Genomic DNA, 12,535 nt, shown 5'->3' on the forward strand with positions numbered 1-12,535 from the left:
AGAAAGTCATATAAAGGATGGCCGCTGTTGTTAAGGATGGCCTGTGTCATGCTCATCATTCTCCTCTCTACCAAAGCTCCCAAAGAGTCCACGCCTCTCCCCATGACCGACCCACATTTTATGACCAGTTTATAGTATTACATGAATATATAATATATTTTATAATACCATCAATATATTATTCCATATATGTACAATATATTAAAATATATTTCAAGAAATATATTGGTAAATATATTTTCCTTTCGTAAGGGATAGCACTGGCAACAACAGACTGATAAAAAAAACATATCATTACAGACATCAAATGATTTGAGTCATCTGAAAAAGAAGAGTCTGCTCTGACCTTTCTTATATGCTACATTAGCATGCTCTGACCAGTCAAGTTTGTTGTCGAGATGGACACCCAGATATAGGTGGGGACCACCTCGATGCTTTCTCCATCGATCAACACAGACGGATGATGGGTCTTCCGCCTTCTAAAATCCACAATCATCTCCTTCATCTTAGTTATATTAAGGTCGAGCCCATTGCACCTACTCCAGTGTGTGAAATCCTCAAGTACCCTCCTGTACTCCACCTCGTCCCCTCCCTTCACACATGCCACCACTGCTGTATCATCTGAATATTTTTGGATGTGGTAAGAAGTAGACTTATATGCAAAGTCATAATATTAGTTATACGTTTATTATAACATTATAATACACTTATACTATACTATAATACTATAATATTAGTTATAAAGTTATACGTGTTGAGTTCGCTTAAGAACTGATTTGCATAAACATGTGTTCATGGCGTCTGTGTCGAAAACAATTGTCTTGTGTTTAGATAATTTACGGAGAAGTTTAATGTACAGTGAGTGAACTTATAAACTAACACGACAAATGGCAATAGAACCCAAGGACGTTTGTTTATTTATCTGTGTGAATAAATAATTGTTCCTTTAGGTGCTATCTACCTTATTAGAAATTGATTAGAAATTGGACATGTACAGCCTTGGAAGTCATATTTATGAACTCGGAATGATACCCTAGATTGGTGGGCCATTTAAACATGACGGACAAAACCTCTAAATCCCCATCAACTACACTGCTTTGTTTTATGATGCATATTAATCAAGTTAAACAGAGATTAAACTCCCTATTGAACAATAGTGATGCATTTTCTATCTAGACAGCCTCAACTCTGATCTACTTGCAAACATTTGTTTGTTAATAATTGAAAGCAGTTCCAAAATAAATTTATATTGATTAAATTGATTAAAAAAAATATATACATTTTAAAATTTCTAACATATGTTCCACAGATTGCACTCAATATTCAAGCTCATGCAAGGTAAGTTGGCTATACACAACACTGATTAACCTTGATTTTAAAGCCCCACTTGGCTACTTTTGCTCTCGGGGTCCCCCTACAGTTTGGAAAAAATAATTTCCTCAACTACTGTCGTAAGCTCTGTCATCCTACAACAGGGGATGCCATCGCGCGTGCATTTGTTGACATGACAACCCTGATAGCCCTGAACTAGTGATGCGCGGGTCGTCTCATAACCCGCGGACCCCGTATGTCTATTTAATGGTCGCAGGTGCGCGGCGTGTTGTAAAAATATATACAGTGGTGCGGTGCGGGCCAAATAACTTCATAAAAGCGTCCCGCGGGTCGGTGCAGCACTAACAGTTCCCCTGAAAACTGCAAGAGGAGTTCATCTGGCGTTGCGTGTGAAATGTCTTCATCCCAGGTAACGTTACAGTCAGTGGCATATGCTTCAGCATGTCATACACTGTTAAAAATAAATGTATTTTTACAGAAAAAAAACTGTAGAATTTAACAGTATTATGACATTTTGATCAGAACTGTGAAATTCCAGAAAAATGCTAACTTTGACATCTAATGTACATTTTCCCAGTGTTTTAACTAATTAAATTTGTTACTGCAAAATAATGACATTTTCTTTTAAATAACAGTAATTGTTGTCTATTGTTATTCTGAAATGTCCTTAAAAAAACATTCCTGTATATTTTTTGGTCAGAGTTGAAAAATGTTTAGTTTTACAGAGAAAACCCGTAGAATTTCACAGTCATATCACATTTTCATCAGAACAGTGAAATACCACTAAAAATGCATACATTAACACCAAATATAGCCTACATTTTTTTCCAGGTGAATTAGGCAGTTACTATGCACTACTATGCAAAAAGCAACAGTTGTGATTTACACAAATATATATATATATATATATATTAAGAGAAGAGTGTTTATTAAAAATAAAGTATTAATTGGAAATAAAGTATTTATTTAAAATTATATATAATTTTATGGTAAATGGACTGCATTTATATAGCGCTTTACATTTTTGCCTCACATTCACCCATTCATACACCGACGGCGATGTCAGCCATGTAAGGCAACATCAGCTCGTCAGGAGCAGCTGGGGTTAGGTGTCTTGCTCATGGACACTTCGACACTTGGTCAGGTGGAACCGGGGATTGAACCACCAACCTTCTGGTCTGTAGACAACCTACTACATGAACCACTGAGCCACTGCCGCCCCTTTATTTACTCTATTTTTATTTACATCATGTAAATGTCGCGATAGTTTGCAATAAGTTTAAATAATACTTAGATGCTATATTCTAAATTTTGGCAGATTCTGTTCGCATCTGGGTAATTGTGTACATTAACAGCATACAGTCTAAAGTGTTTTATTAAACACTCATTAGACACTTTATTTCTACTTTATTTTTGTTGAAAATAAATGCCTTTTCGATGTGATTTGTGATAACATCGAAAATGTATATAATACAGATTCGAACCAAGGACTTTGAAAAAAGCATCAAATAAACCAGGCTTCCACACTAGTGCCTGTGCCACTGAAGACATTAGACATCTTTTCTAAACTTCATTGGTGATCCGACACAATGTAGCTACTATGTTGTTTCCTTGATTTATAGTCAGTGTTTAGCCTAATATTTTTATACATGTCATACATAGGCCTACCGTTCGTTTATAAAAGAGGCGATCTGGCGCTGGACTATGTTGTTTATAAAATCATATTTTTTTTGTTTTTTGCCGCTGTGGTTAGTGGCGAAAGGCATCAGTTTTCTCTTGTGGCTGTTAGAGCATTTTATCACTACAGGGGCACAGTTGTAGCTTAGTGGTTAGAGAGTTGGGCTTGTAACCCAAGAGTAGCCGGTTCGAGTCTCACGGCTGGTGTGTTGCGGTTAAAGAGGTCATATTTCTAGTATGTGATTTAATTATTGGTATCCTCATCCAAACACACACTCCTGTCCAACCCACTTGTTACACCACTTCTGGAAAACCATTAATTGTTAAGGTAAGCTTTGTCATGATTTCCATATCAAAATCTGAAATAACCAGCTGTAGATGCTATTTACACTAAGAAAAAAAATTATATATATATATATATATATATATATATATATATATATATATATTTTTTTTTTTTTTTCTCAGTGTCAATATCAGCATTTTTACATAATGCTATTTACATTAGGTGTAAATCATTTTCATTAAAAAAATTATCAAATTTTCAATAAGTGTAAATACTAGATGCTATCTATATTGGCAAATAGTTGCACCTTATCATTTTTGTAGATTAACAGGATCCAATAATTATTAGAGTGAAAATTATTATATTTATTAAAAATGTTGCTACCTTGATGTGAGAATAAAAGCCCTTCTACACCGACACCTAAGCCAACCCAATAAATACTTTATTTTTAATAAACACTCTTCTCTTAATAAAGCACTTTATTTCCACTTTTCAAACATTTTGTAAATTTTCATTGCAAATAAATGGCTATTTTTAAATCACAAAAAAGCCAAATCTATAAGCCAGTGGTTCTCAAACTTCTTCGGCGTGCACCCCCATTTAAACCAAATGTACAGGGACATCTTTGTATACTGTGTAACAGAAGTAATGCTAAAAAAACAAATTAAAATACACTTGAAACAATTTTTTTGTAAAATGTTATATGTAAAATAAATTATGGCAGCCAGAGTATTGCTGTAAACAACTTCAGCTTTTTATTATATAGCAGACCTTCAAGATCAAACAATGGAAAAACACTTCCCAGCAAAACTCATGTTTTAGAACACAAATTTGTTCAATAATAAAAAAAAAAGTCAATCTGGATTTTGATAATCCATGTCACATGCGGAAAATGGATAAAGCATGTTTCAGAACACAAATGTGTTCAATTAAAAACAAAAAACAAATAAAACAACAACACTGGGCCTGGACTCTGATAATTTTGAAGTTTATCACATCACAAAGTAATGCAAATGAACAAAGCACTGCACTGATTTACAAAGAGAAGTCCTGTTCTTCAGCGAAATGTTAATCTTCTGAAAGACCACATCTGTGGGAACACAAACAGTTATAATTAAAACCCAAACCAAAAGAAGAGCAGAAACATCAACAAGCCATAACCTAATACTCTCAGTTTTGGCCACAGATAATTACATCACATTTATTGGAATTAATTATAAAAATTATTGTCCTTTAGTGCACAACAGACAACAGAGCTTCTATACCTGTTACTCTCCCTAGTCAAATGCAGCAATTTTTGACGTCAGACTCAATACTCTGGGGTTGACAGAGTACGCTCTCTTTTTCTCTCTCTTTTCCACCTTGGAACCTTTATGAGGATTTATCCTAAAAATGCACCTTTAAAACACAACACAAACAATATCCTTAAATAATTGTTGTATGCTTCTTTAGCCAAAGGAATGCAGTCTATGAATTACCTTTGCAAGAATTCTAGTGTGGCTCCCAGTTCTACAGGGTAACTGATGTTCAATATATAGTAAAGAGAGAACATCAGATACAGGGCTTCTGTAAAACTCAAGAGATGGTCATTTACAATCATCTGGTCTACTGCTACCATGTACACACTGGCTGTCAGTGGGTTCTCTCCTTTGAACAAACACAAAATCAGTAAGACATAATATTTAACACAATGTGAGTTCTGGTCACATGAAACCAGGAATTAATGTGCTGCAAGATCATAGTAAATAATACCCACCACACACTACTATACATGGTGTTGCTGGAAGCTGTTCTGAGCATATATCACTTGGAACAGAGGTGTCTTCTACCATCACAAGAAAGTGGTCTTGGTCATTTTTGAAATGGGTTAGCAGCAACATCACTGCCCCACAAACATGATCCCCTCCAGCTCCATACTTTGTGAGGATTCTCCCTGCTCTGCTTGCTCTTTCTGTGCATTGAAATTGAAAGTACTCCAATATTCTTCTGAACTTACTGGAAGCAGATTATTCAAAGCAGTTGTTTATGTCAATGCCAGTGAGCTCTTTAAAGTGTGCTTTCATTCCTGCTGGCTGAAAAAGATATGGCCATTCATCAAGTAAATCTTTGGTTTCCTTTCCAGATTGGATGTTGTTTCTTTGATAGGTGTAAGTAGAAGTCATTAAGTCATAGATTGTCTTTACATCACTTTCATTATTTTGAAACATTACTAGCAACTTCTCTTTCTTTTCCTGTTGCAATTCAGATGTTTCTCCAACTAGCAGTTGTGGATCAGAATTTATACAACCATATAACAATTTTCGTTTCTTTGTTGATACTTCTTGAGTACCACAAAGTGGTGTACTAATGGCATTTGATCTTTTAAAATTGTCAATTCTACACACCAGTTGTTTGAGGAGAGAATCATATCCACTTCCTACAACCTGGGAATTAATCTCATCTCTGAAAGATTTTGGGTATGCAATCACCATTTGTCGGGCTATTTCTGATACATGTTTTTTTGCTGGACATTTGCTGACTTCCAGGATCTCAGAAGCAACAATGCGGACCAACTGTCTTCTCTCAGAGCAACTTGGCCTTTCACCATTTTGCAACTTTTCCATGAAACTTGCTGGCATTTTTTGCCATGGAACATCAAAACTATAATGCCAGTCATGGTCATAAAATGAAGTTTCACAGCTACTGTCACCTAGAAGATAAGCCAATGTCCACAGGTTACAGGATGAACACTTCATGCAGCTGTACTTTTTTTTTTTTTTTTTGGGGGGGGGGGGCCCAGACTTGTTTTATGTTCGCAGTGCATTATTGTCAGAGGGGAGACTGTTGTGCATTTTTCACAGGGACCGCAGGACCACAGTGCAACAAATTACTAGCATGAAATGGGCACATTTAAAATGTTGCTGGTGATCTGCTGCACTGTGGCCCTGTAGTTGCTCTGAACAATAAACAGCAGTCTTCACACTCAACTGGAGATGGTTTGGCCATTCTTGCACCAGGTAATCACCACAGTGGCACATGTACAGATCACAATGTATTGCACAATGTATGCAATTTCCAAAATCAATGCTTTGAGGCCCCGTGCCATTACAGTTTGATTTGTACCATCAAACTACTCTAGTAAAAATTAAGAGGATCAAAACCTTTCATAATAGTTGTCTTAAAACCAATACCCAAAACTCTTCAAATGTTGACTAGTGTACACTAAATCTGCAGATTTGTATACATATACACATACAGTATACATATACAAACCTGATTCCATAAAAGTTGGGACAGGTAGCAATAAGCAATAAGTATGTACATTTAACTTTTCTGGCCTCTTATTGGGTCCCAACTTTTTTGGAATGTGTAGCTCTCATGAAATCCAAAATGAGCCAATATTTGGCTTGGCATTTCAAAATGTCTCACTTTCAACATTTGATATGTTATCTATAATCTATTGTGAATAAAATATAAGCTTATGAGATTTGTAAGTTATTCCATTCATTTTTTTACTCACAATTTCTAGTGTCCCAACTTTTTTGGAATCAGGTTTGTACATATACATATAATGCTCTGTGAACTACACGTGTGGCACAATTTGTTTGCCAGGCATGCTAAAGGCTGGGTATGCTCACATGGCTAATTCTCTGTATATGAATTACAAGAATTGACAAATTACATGTTTTGCTTTCAAAATGTTTGTGGATTGTTTAATGTTGTATCAGCGTTTTACTCACGTCTTCCACTTGAAGAGCTGGATGGTGAAATTGAGCATCCAGGAGCAGGTGAACCTGATGCATCAGAAGTATATTCAGCAGACAAATCATTGGCAGTGTTTTGCAGAGTGGAAGCAATATCTACATAGCATAAACAAAAAAACTGCATTAAAAAACACTGCAGAAACAAGAAACACACTGACACACTGTAATACAAGTAAAGAGTACAGCAAACAAAGTACAGAATGAAAGGGACTGGGGTGTTGTTTTTACAGTTCATCTAATTGTATGCATGTACACAAGTCAACATTTAAAGTGGATCAAACCTTTAATAATAGTTGTCTTGAAACCAATTCCAAACCCATTCGTGTGAACTTAACTTTTTGATCCCCTTCAAATGTTGACTAGTGTATATGTATCTAGTGTAAAACCATTGATTTGAAAACTTACTTGGGATTTGGGCTATTAGTTTTCTTGCTTCAATCGGTCTCAGAAAGCCACCTAGATCATCATCTTTCAAAAACTGTAGGTCATCTATGGTCTCCACACCTAGGCTGTTCAAACCCTCTATGGCTAACTTTGAAGTTAAAGGGTTTGGGAACACAGTCTCAATAAAAGTCAACAATGCATCCATTTCTGTTGGGAGAGGACAGTTTATCCTTTTTACAGATGAACAACGCTGTGCTTCAGAGTAATGACCTTCAGTCCCATAAAACTGTACTCATTTAATGGATAATAATCCAGACAGTCCTCAGCATTTATACAAATTAATTCCTTTGTCGCAGGCAAAATCTCATAAAGTCCATAATCATGCAAATACACTGAGGGGCGGGGAGTCACAAGGAAAGTCATCTCATCATCTTTCACAAAAATCAGCTCAATCTGTCCAAACTGTAAAATAGAATACTCCTCTTCACATTTAAGGCAAATTAAGTTTCCTTTCCTGTACAGGGTACCCTTGTATTCTACCCGTGTTGAAACAAAGTCTGGTTCATTAAGCAAGCTTGTCTCAACAGCTTTGCACACAGCATCACTGTACAAATGAGGAGAGTATGTGGACAAGTCAACACTTTTAAGCTTTGGTGAAAAAAATGACCGTGAGTGAAGATATGCTTGAAGAAGTTGATGGTTGTGTGACAATGTCTTGCATACATTTTTGAAGTTCTGTGTTCTTCTCAGACTTCTTTTGAAGTAGGAATGTTTGCTTTCAAATCTCAATGACCATAAACGAATTAAAGGTCCAAGACTTAAAATGAGTGACGTATAGTGAAGCATGTAATGATGTTTTGGTTTCAAATTTTCACCAGGAAACAGCTCCTTTCTTGTTTCCAGATATTCTGGTATTAAGACATTGAGATATGCAATCTGTGCAGTGGAAATCTTGGGAGCACACACTAGCTCAACCAGGTCTTTCAACTTAAGAGTCAGTTGCCATACAGGGTCTTGTGACTCTACTCTGTCTCCAATTATGACAGGAAGAAATCTGAGAAGACACCAGTTCTCCGCTGCTTGACCACCTAACTTTCTGCCTTTTTCACATATCTGAGAGGGGGCAGAACCAGCATCAGAATCCAGATATTTGAATTGTGCAAGTCTCCTGTTCAGCTGTGTATATGAAAACCACTTCCTTTTTACAAAGGATTCCAAGAAAATGGCAAGATCAATAGCTACAACGCCTTCAAACAAGTCATGGCCAAGGCATGGGGGAAGGCCAGGCTGAGCAACATGAAAATATTTGAGAGAGTTGAAAATGGAGTCAAACTTTAACCCATTTACAACATTTTCTTCGGTCGTCCTTAGAGTTTCCACTGCCGCCTTATAGGACTCAACTGTGCGATTGGGAAAGTCTACACACACATTCTGAAGTTCACTGCGAGATACCAAACAATACCTACAGCAATGCTTGGCAGTACTGAAGTTCTGTGAGTAACCACCGATGCAGTGGGACCCCAAATTATCACCTATAATAGCCACTATTGTTGCACGTACTATGTCACCCGAAGATGTCACAAATCCATGCTCTTCAAGTTCTTTGACATCTGCCAACAACTTAGAAAAAATCTTGGTTTGACCAAAATAGTTAAAGTCTCTCTCATGACACAAAAGTGATAACTGAATGTTATCAATGCATGATCTGTAAAATGGCTCAAAGTTGCCAAGTGTAAAATACACTCCAATCATTTTGTGTCTTTTTTTAGCTGACCCAAGGGGATTCACAATCTCAAAGGCATCCTGGTAGAAGATAAGTTGGATTGTAATCTCAGGCTGCTTAAACAAGTCATTGGATTTGAATACCGAGCCATCACAGATGTCAGAGAAAACAGAAGAGTGTACATGCTGATGTTTGGTACACTGCTCCCACACCACTGGATCCATTAACATGGTTTTTAAAGTGTTCTTCAATGGAATATACTGTGCATAACATTGGTTTCGGTTCTCATCACGACCAAGATACATACTTTGTGGATGCACATACGAAAAGTTTTTCTGATAATACTGTCTTCTTTGGTATTCTGTGGAAAGTAATGAATTACAAGCTGAATGTAAATCTTGGCCTTGCAAAGTCTGCACCACAGATTCAATATCAGATTGTGAGAGGGCCGTTTTTGACTTGAGTATTTCCCTGAACATCTTCTGTGTGTACTGATGACAGATATAATTTAATCCACTGAATTCCTCCACAATCATCTGAATGGTTGACGATGGCACCAGGTATTTTGCTTGTAGCTGCATATAAAACAGGCAGAGATTTTTCATGTACAATGACTTTGTGTTACATTTCGTCAGTGACTCTGTGAATTCACTTTCATCAACCTCATCCTCAGTAACATCAAAAAATGCTGAAGCAGGTTGCTCAGATAAAGTATCCATAATCCGCAACTGTGCAAATGTCGAAGTCCTGTGCTTTCGTGAAACATGGGCAGTGAAACTTGATCTTAAGCTGAACTTTTTGTCACATTTTTCAAAAGGACAACACACCACCTCTCCCTTGGATAAATGTGACCTGAGATGAGAGAGGACATTTTTCATGTCTGTAAATTGTTGTAGACAGTCTGTATTGTTGCAAACAAACGTGCCCGTCGAATCATCAAAATGAGTATGTGGTCTTTTGTGATGGCGGTAAACATGAGCTTTGAGAGCATTGTATTTTGAGAATTTACATTTGCATTCTGGGAAACAACATGGAAATTGAGTATTTGCTTCATGTCTGTGTAAGATTTGATGATTAACATATCCCTTAACTGTCTTCAGAGAGCAATCACAAAATGTGCACGAATACATCATCATCCATGTGGTTAAAGGTAACACACCTCATAAGATGAAATCCGTTGTCCTTGCATATGAGGGTTGTTAAATGATTGTGTAAGGCAAGCAACCTTCTAAAACAACAACAACAAAACTCTGAAACCTAGCACTTTGTAATGCTACTTGCATCAAACATTAAGCATAAGATTTAAAGCCGTATGTGATTTGCCATTGTAATTGTATTCACCTGTTGCCAATTAACGTTTAAAATACATTGGATGACATGTTAACAGATTTTTTTAAACACTTACCATTCACCACTCGACATCGAGGTCTGTGATTGTTTTGTAGTCACTGTTATTGCATTCATACAGCAGAATATGCTGTCTGAACGGTCACTTTTACACACAAAGCTACTTAACAAAGTCACTCTTGATTTTTGAAAACAAACTGAGGCCTGTAATTAATCCAGCGAACCCAACTCCGCTCCGTGTTTTAGCTTATTTGCTATGTCAATGAGCATGTTTCCCGACCAAAACAAAAACACAGGGATTTTTTCCGTGAGGCCTTTTTACGCTATTTTGGAGCCATGATGTGCCACCTGCAGAATTAGGCTGCTGCTTTGTCTCTTGGCTGATGCCGTTGGGCCGAGGGCAATGATTGAAATGGCGTGCGTGAAGACGGGACAAGAAAGGTCAAAACAGTGCAGAAATGCACACCAAAAAATGTCTACCATAAAAGCAAAAGGGGAAATTTCCTGCGACATTGGGAGGTAATCATACTGGGTAAATATGCTGGCATGTAATATTAAACATAAAATTGTAACCAACAAGTGTTACTGTATTTACGTTGTTTTTGCTGTTGCAGTGCACCCTTGGCCTGGTCCTCAGTGGGTGAGGTCACATCACTAAACTGTCTGAAGAAGTAAGGTGTCGTGGACCATCATAAAATTTGTAAGTGCATTACATATTTAATGAACAAATATTTTTAGTTAAAAAAAAATTGTATGTAAGAAACGCAAGAACATCTAAAAAGAGTAACATGATCAGACATGATAATGAATATAGATGTGATGTATGACAAATAACATTTTCTCTCATTTTTTAAAGGCATCAACATTGACTTGAAGACCATTGTTCTGTTTGAAGTGTAGCTTGTGGAAGATGCAATGTTGAAATTAATTTGTGTTGTCAATGTTGTATTTTAAGCATATAAGCAATGTTTAGATGATGGTACTGTAGCACTGTTTAAAGTTGTTAATATTATTGTTATTTACAATGGAAACTACTGTAACAGAAGAAAATAAAGAGGGACAAATAAAAAATAGTTTCTCTAATGACTTTTTGTCTGACACATAACATACATTTCATGAACTACATATAAAATTATCTGTAAGCCATAATCAAAATCAAAGTGCTGTACATGCCTTTCAAAATTATGGTTCATCACAGTTATTTTTTTTTCAAATAATGGTCAACACTTGTTATTTTAAATAACGGTCAACACATGTTATTTCAATTTACAGTCAAACTCTGTTAAATAATGATTAAAACATGATTTCAGTTTACAGTCAAAACATGCTTTATTAAGTAATGGTATCAACATGTCATTTATATCTACATTCAAATCATGTTTAGTTAAACAACTGCTACACCATGTTTTTACATTTACAGTTAAAACATGTTTTATTAAATAAGGGTTTAAACATGTTACGTGAACTTACAGTCAAATAATGCCATTACATTTAATGGTGTATGTATGTATTTGCAATTATACAGACAAAATATGTTATTTCAGATTATGTTTTAAACATTTTATAGTACTGTATGGTCAATGTTGTTTTTTAATTTTGCTGTGTAAACATGTTACTTCAGTTCATGGGGTTTTACCGTTATTTTCATTAATGGAAAACGTTTGGCACCCTGTGCTGCCATGCATTTGCTCATTTTTTTCTGTGTTTTTTTTTTACAGTGTATGAATATAATTTCATGGGTTTTATTTTTTTCAAACGCCAAATAATCACGATGCTCACGTTTACAAGCCAGCGTCATTATAGTAGTCTATTGGTTACCGTTTTACAGAATCTATATGATACTTCAGTTCAATGTTTGAGTGGCTCACCGTAACAAGCAGGACAGCATCGGTCGGGCACGCCTCCTTCAGCTCACGCCGACGAGCAAACGCTGGTCACATTTTGATCCTCGTCCTGCCTTTAATCCCATCATTTTTTCATTTCCTCTTATTGCTTTCCTCCAACAAAACCTTTTCTTTATTATTTGTCTCTGCTGCTTCGGAC

At 36.2% G+C, this 12,535-nt stretch overlaps 1 protein-coding gene and 1 long non-coding RNA gene across 2 annotated transcripts; one reads left to right on the top strand and one right to left on the bottom strand.

Moving 5' to 3' along the window:
• Positions 1 to 4,572: 4,572 nt before the first annotated feature.
• LOC137063259 (uncharacterized) lies at positions 4,573 to 8,301 on the bottom strand. The gene is made up of 5 exons (XM_067434303.1): positions 7,444 to 8,301; positions 7,015 to 7,134; positions 5,052 to 5,246; positions 4,774 to 4,942; positions 4,573 to 4,693 (listed from the first exon to the last, which is right to left on the bottom strand). The coding sequence occupies exons 1-5, from the start codon at positions 7,625 to 7,627 to the stop codon at positions 4,573 to 4,575; spliced, it is 789 nt and encodes a 262-aa protein (XP_067290404.1). The 5' UTR covers positions 7,628 to 8,301.
• Positions 8,302 to 10,539: 2,238 nt separating this feature from the next.
• Positions 10,540 to 11,565, top strand: LOC137063997 (uncharacterized). Its single transcript, XR_010901464.1, has 3 exons — positions 10,540 to 11,024; positions 11,107 to 11,192; positions 11,349 to 11,565. It is a non-coding gene; the product is annotated as an uncharacterized lncRNA (long non-coding RNA).
• Positions 11,566 to 12,535: the final 970 nt, after the last annotated feature.

Source organism: Pseudorasbora parva, chromosome 24 (assembly GCF_024679245.1).
Source record: "Pseudorasbora parva isolate DD20220531a chromosome 24, ASM2467924v1, whole genome shotgun sequence".
Lineage (NCBI taxonomy): Eukaryota > Metazoa > Chordata > Actinopteri > Cypriniformes > Gobionidae > Pseudorasbora > Pseudorasbora parva.

What these genes read in the sequence shown, in the direction of transcription:
- LOC137063259 (XM_067434303.1), bottom strand. Translation starts at nt 7,627, where the DNA reads ATGGATGCATTGTTGACTTTTATTGAGACTGTGTTCCCAAACCCTTTA. An exon ending in CAGCTCTTCAAGTGGAAGAC is followed by an intron (nt 5,247 to 7,014) that starts GTGAGTAAAACG and finishes TTCAATGCACAG; the next exon opens with AAAGAGCAAGCAGAGCAGGG. An exon ending in ACACTAGAATTCTTGCAAAG is followed by an intron (nt 4,694 to 4,773) that starts GTAATTCATAGA and finishes TGTGTTTTAAAG; the next exon opens with GTGCATTTTTAGGATAAATC.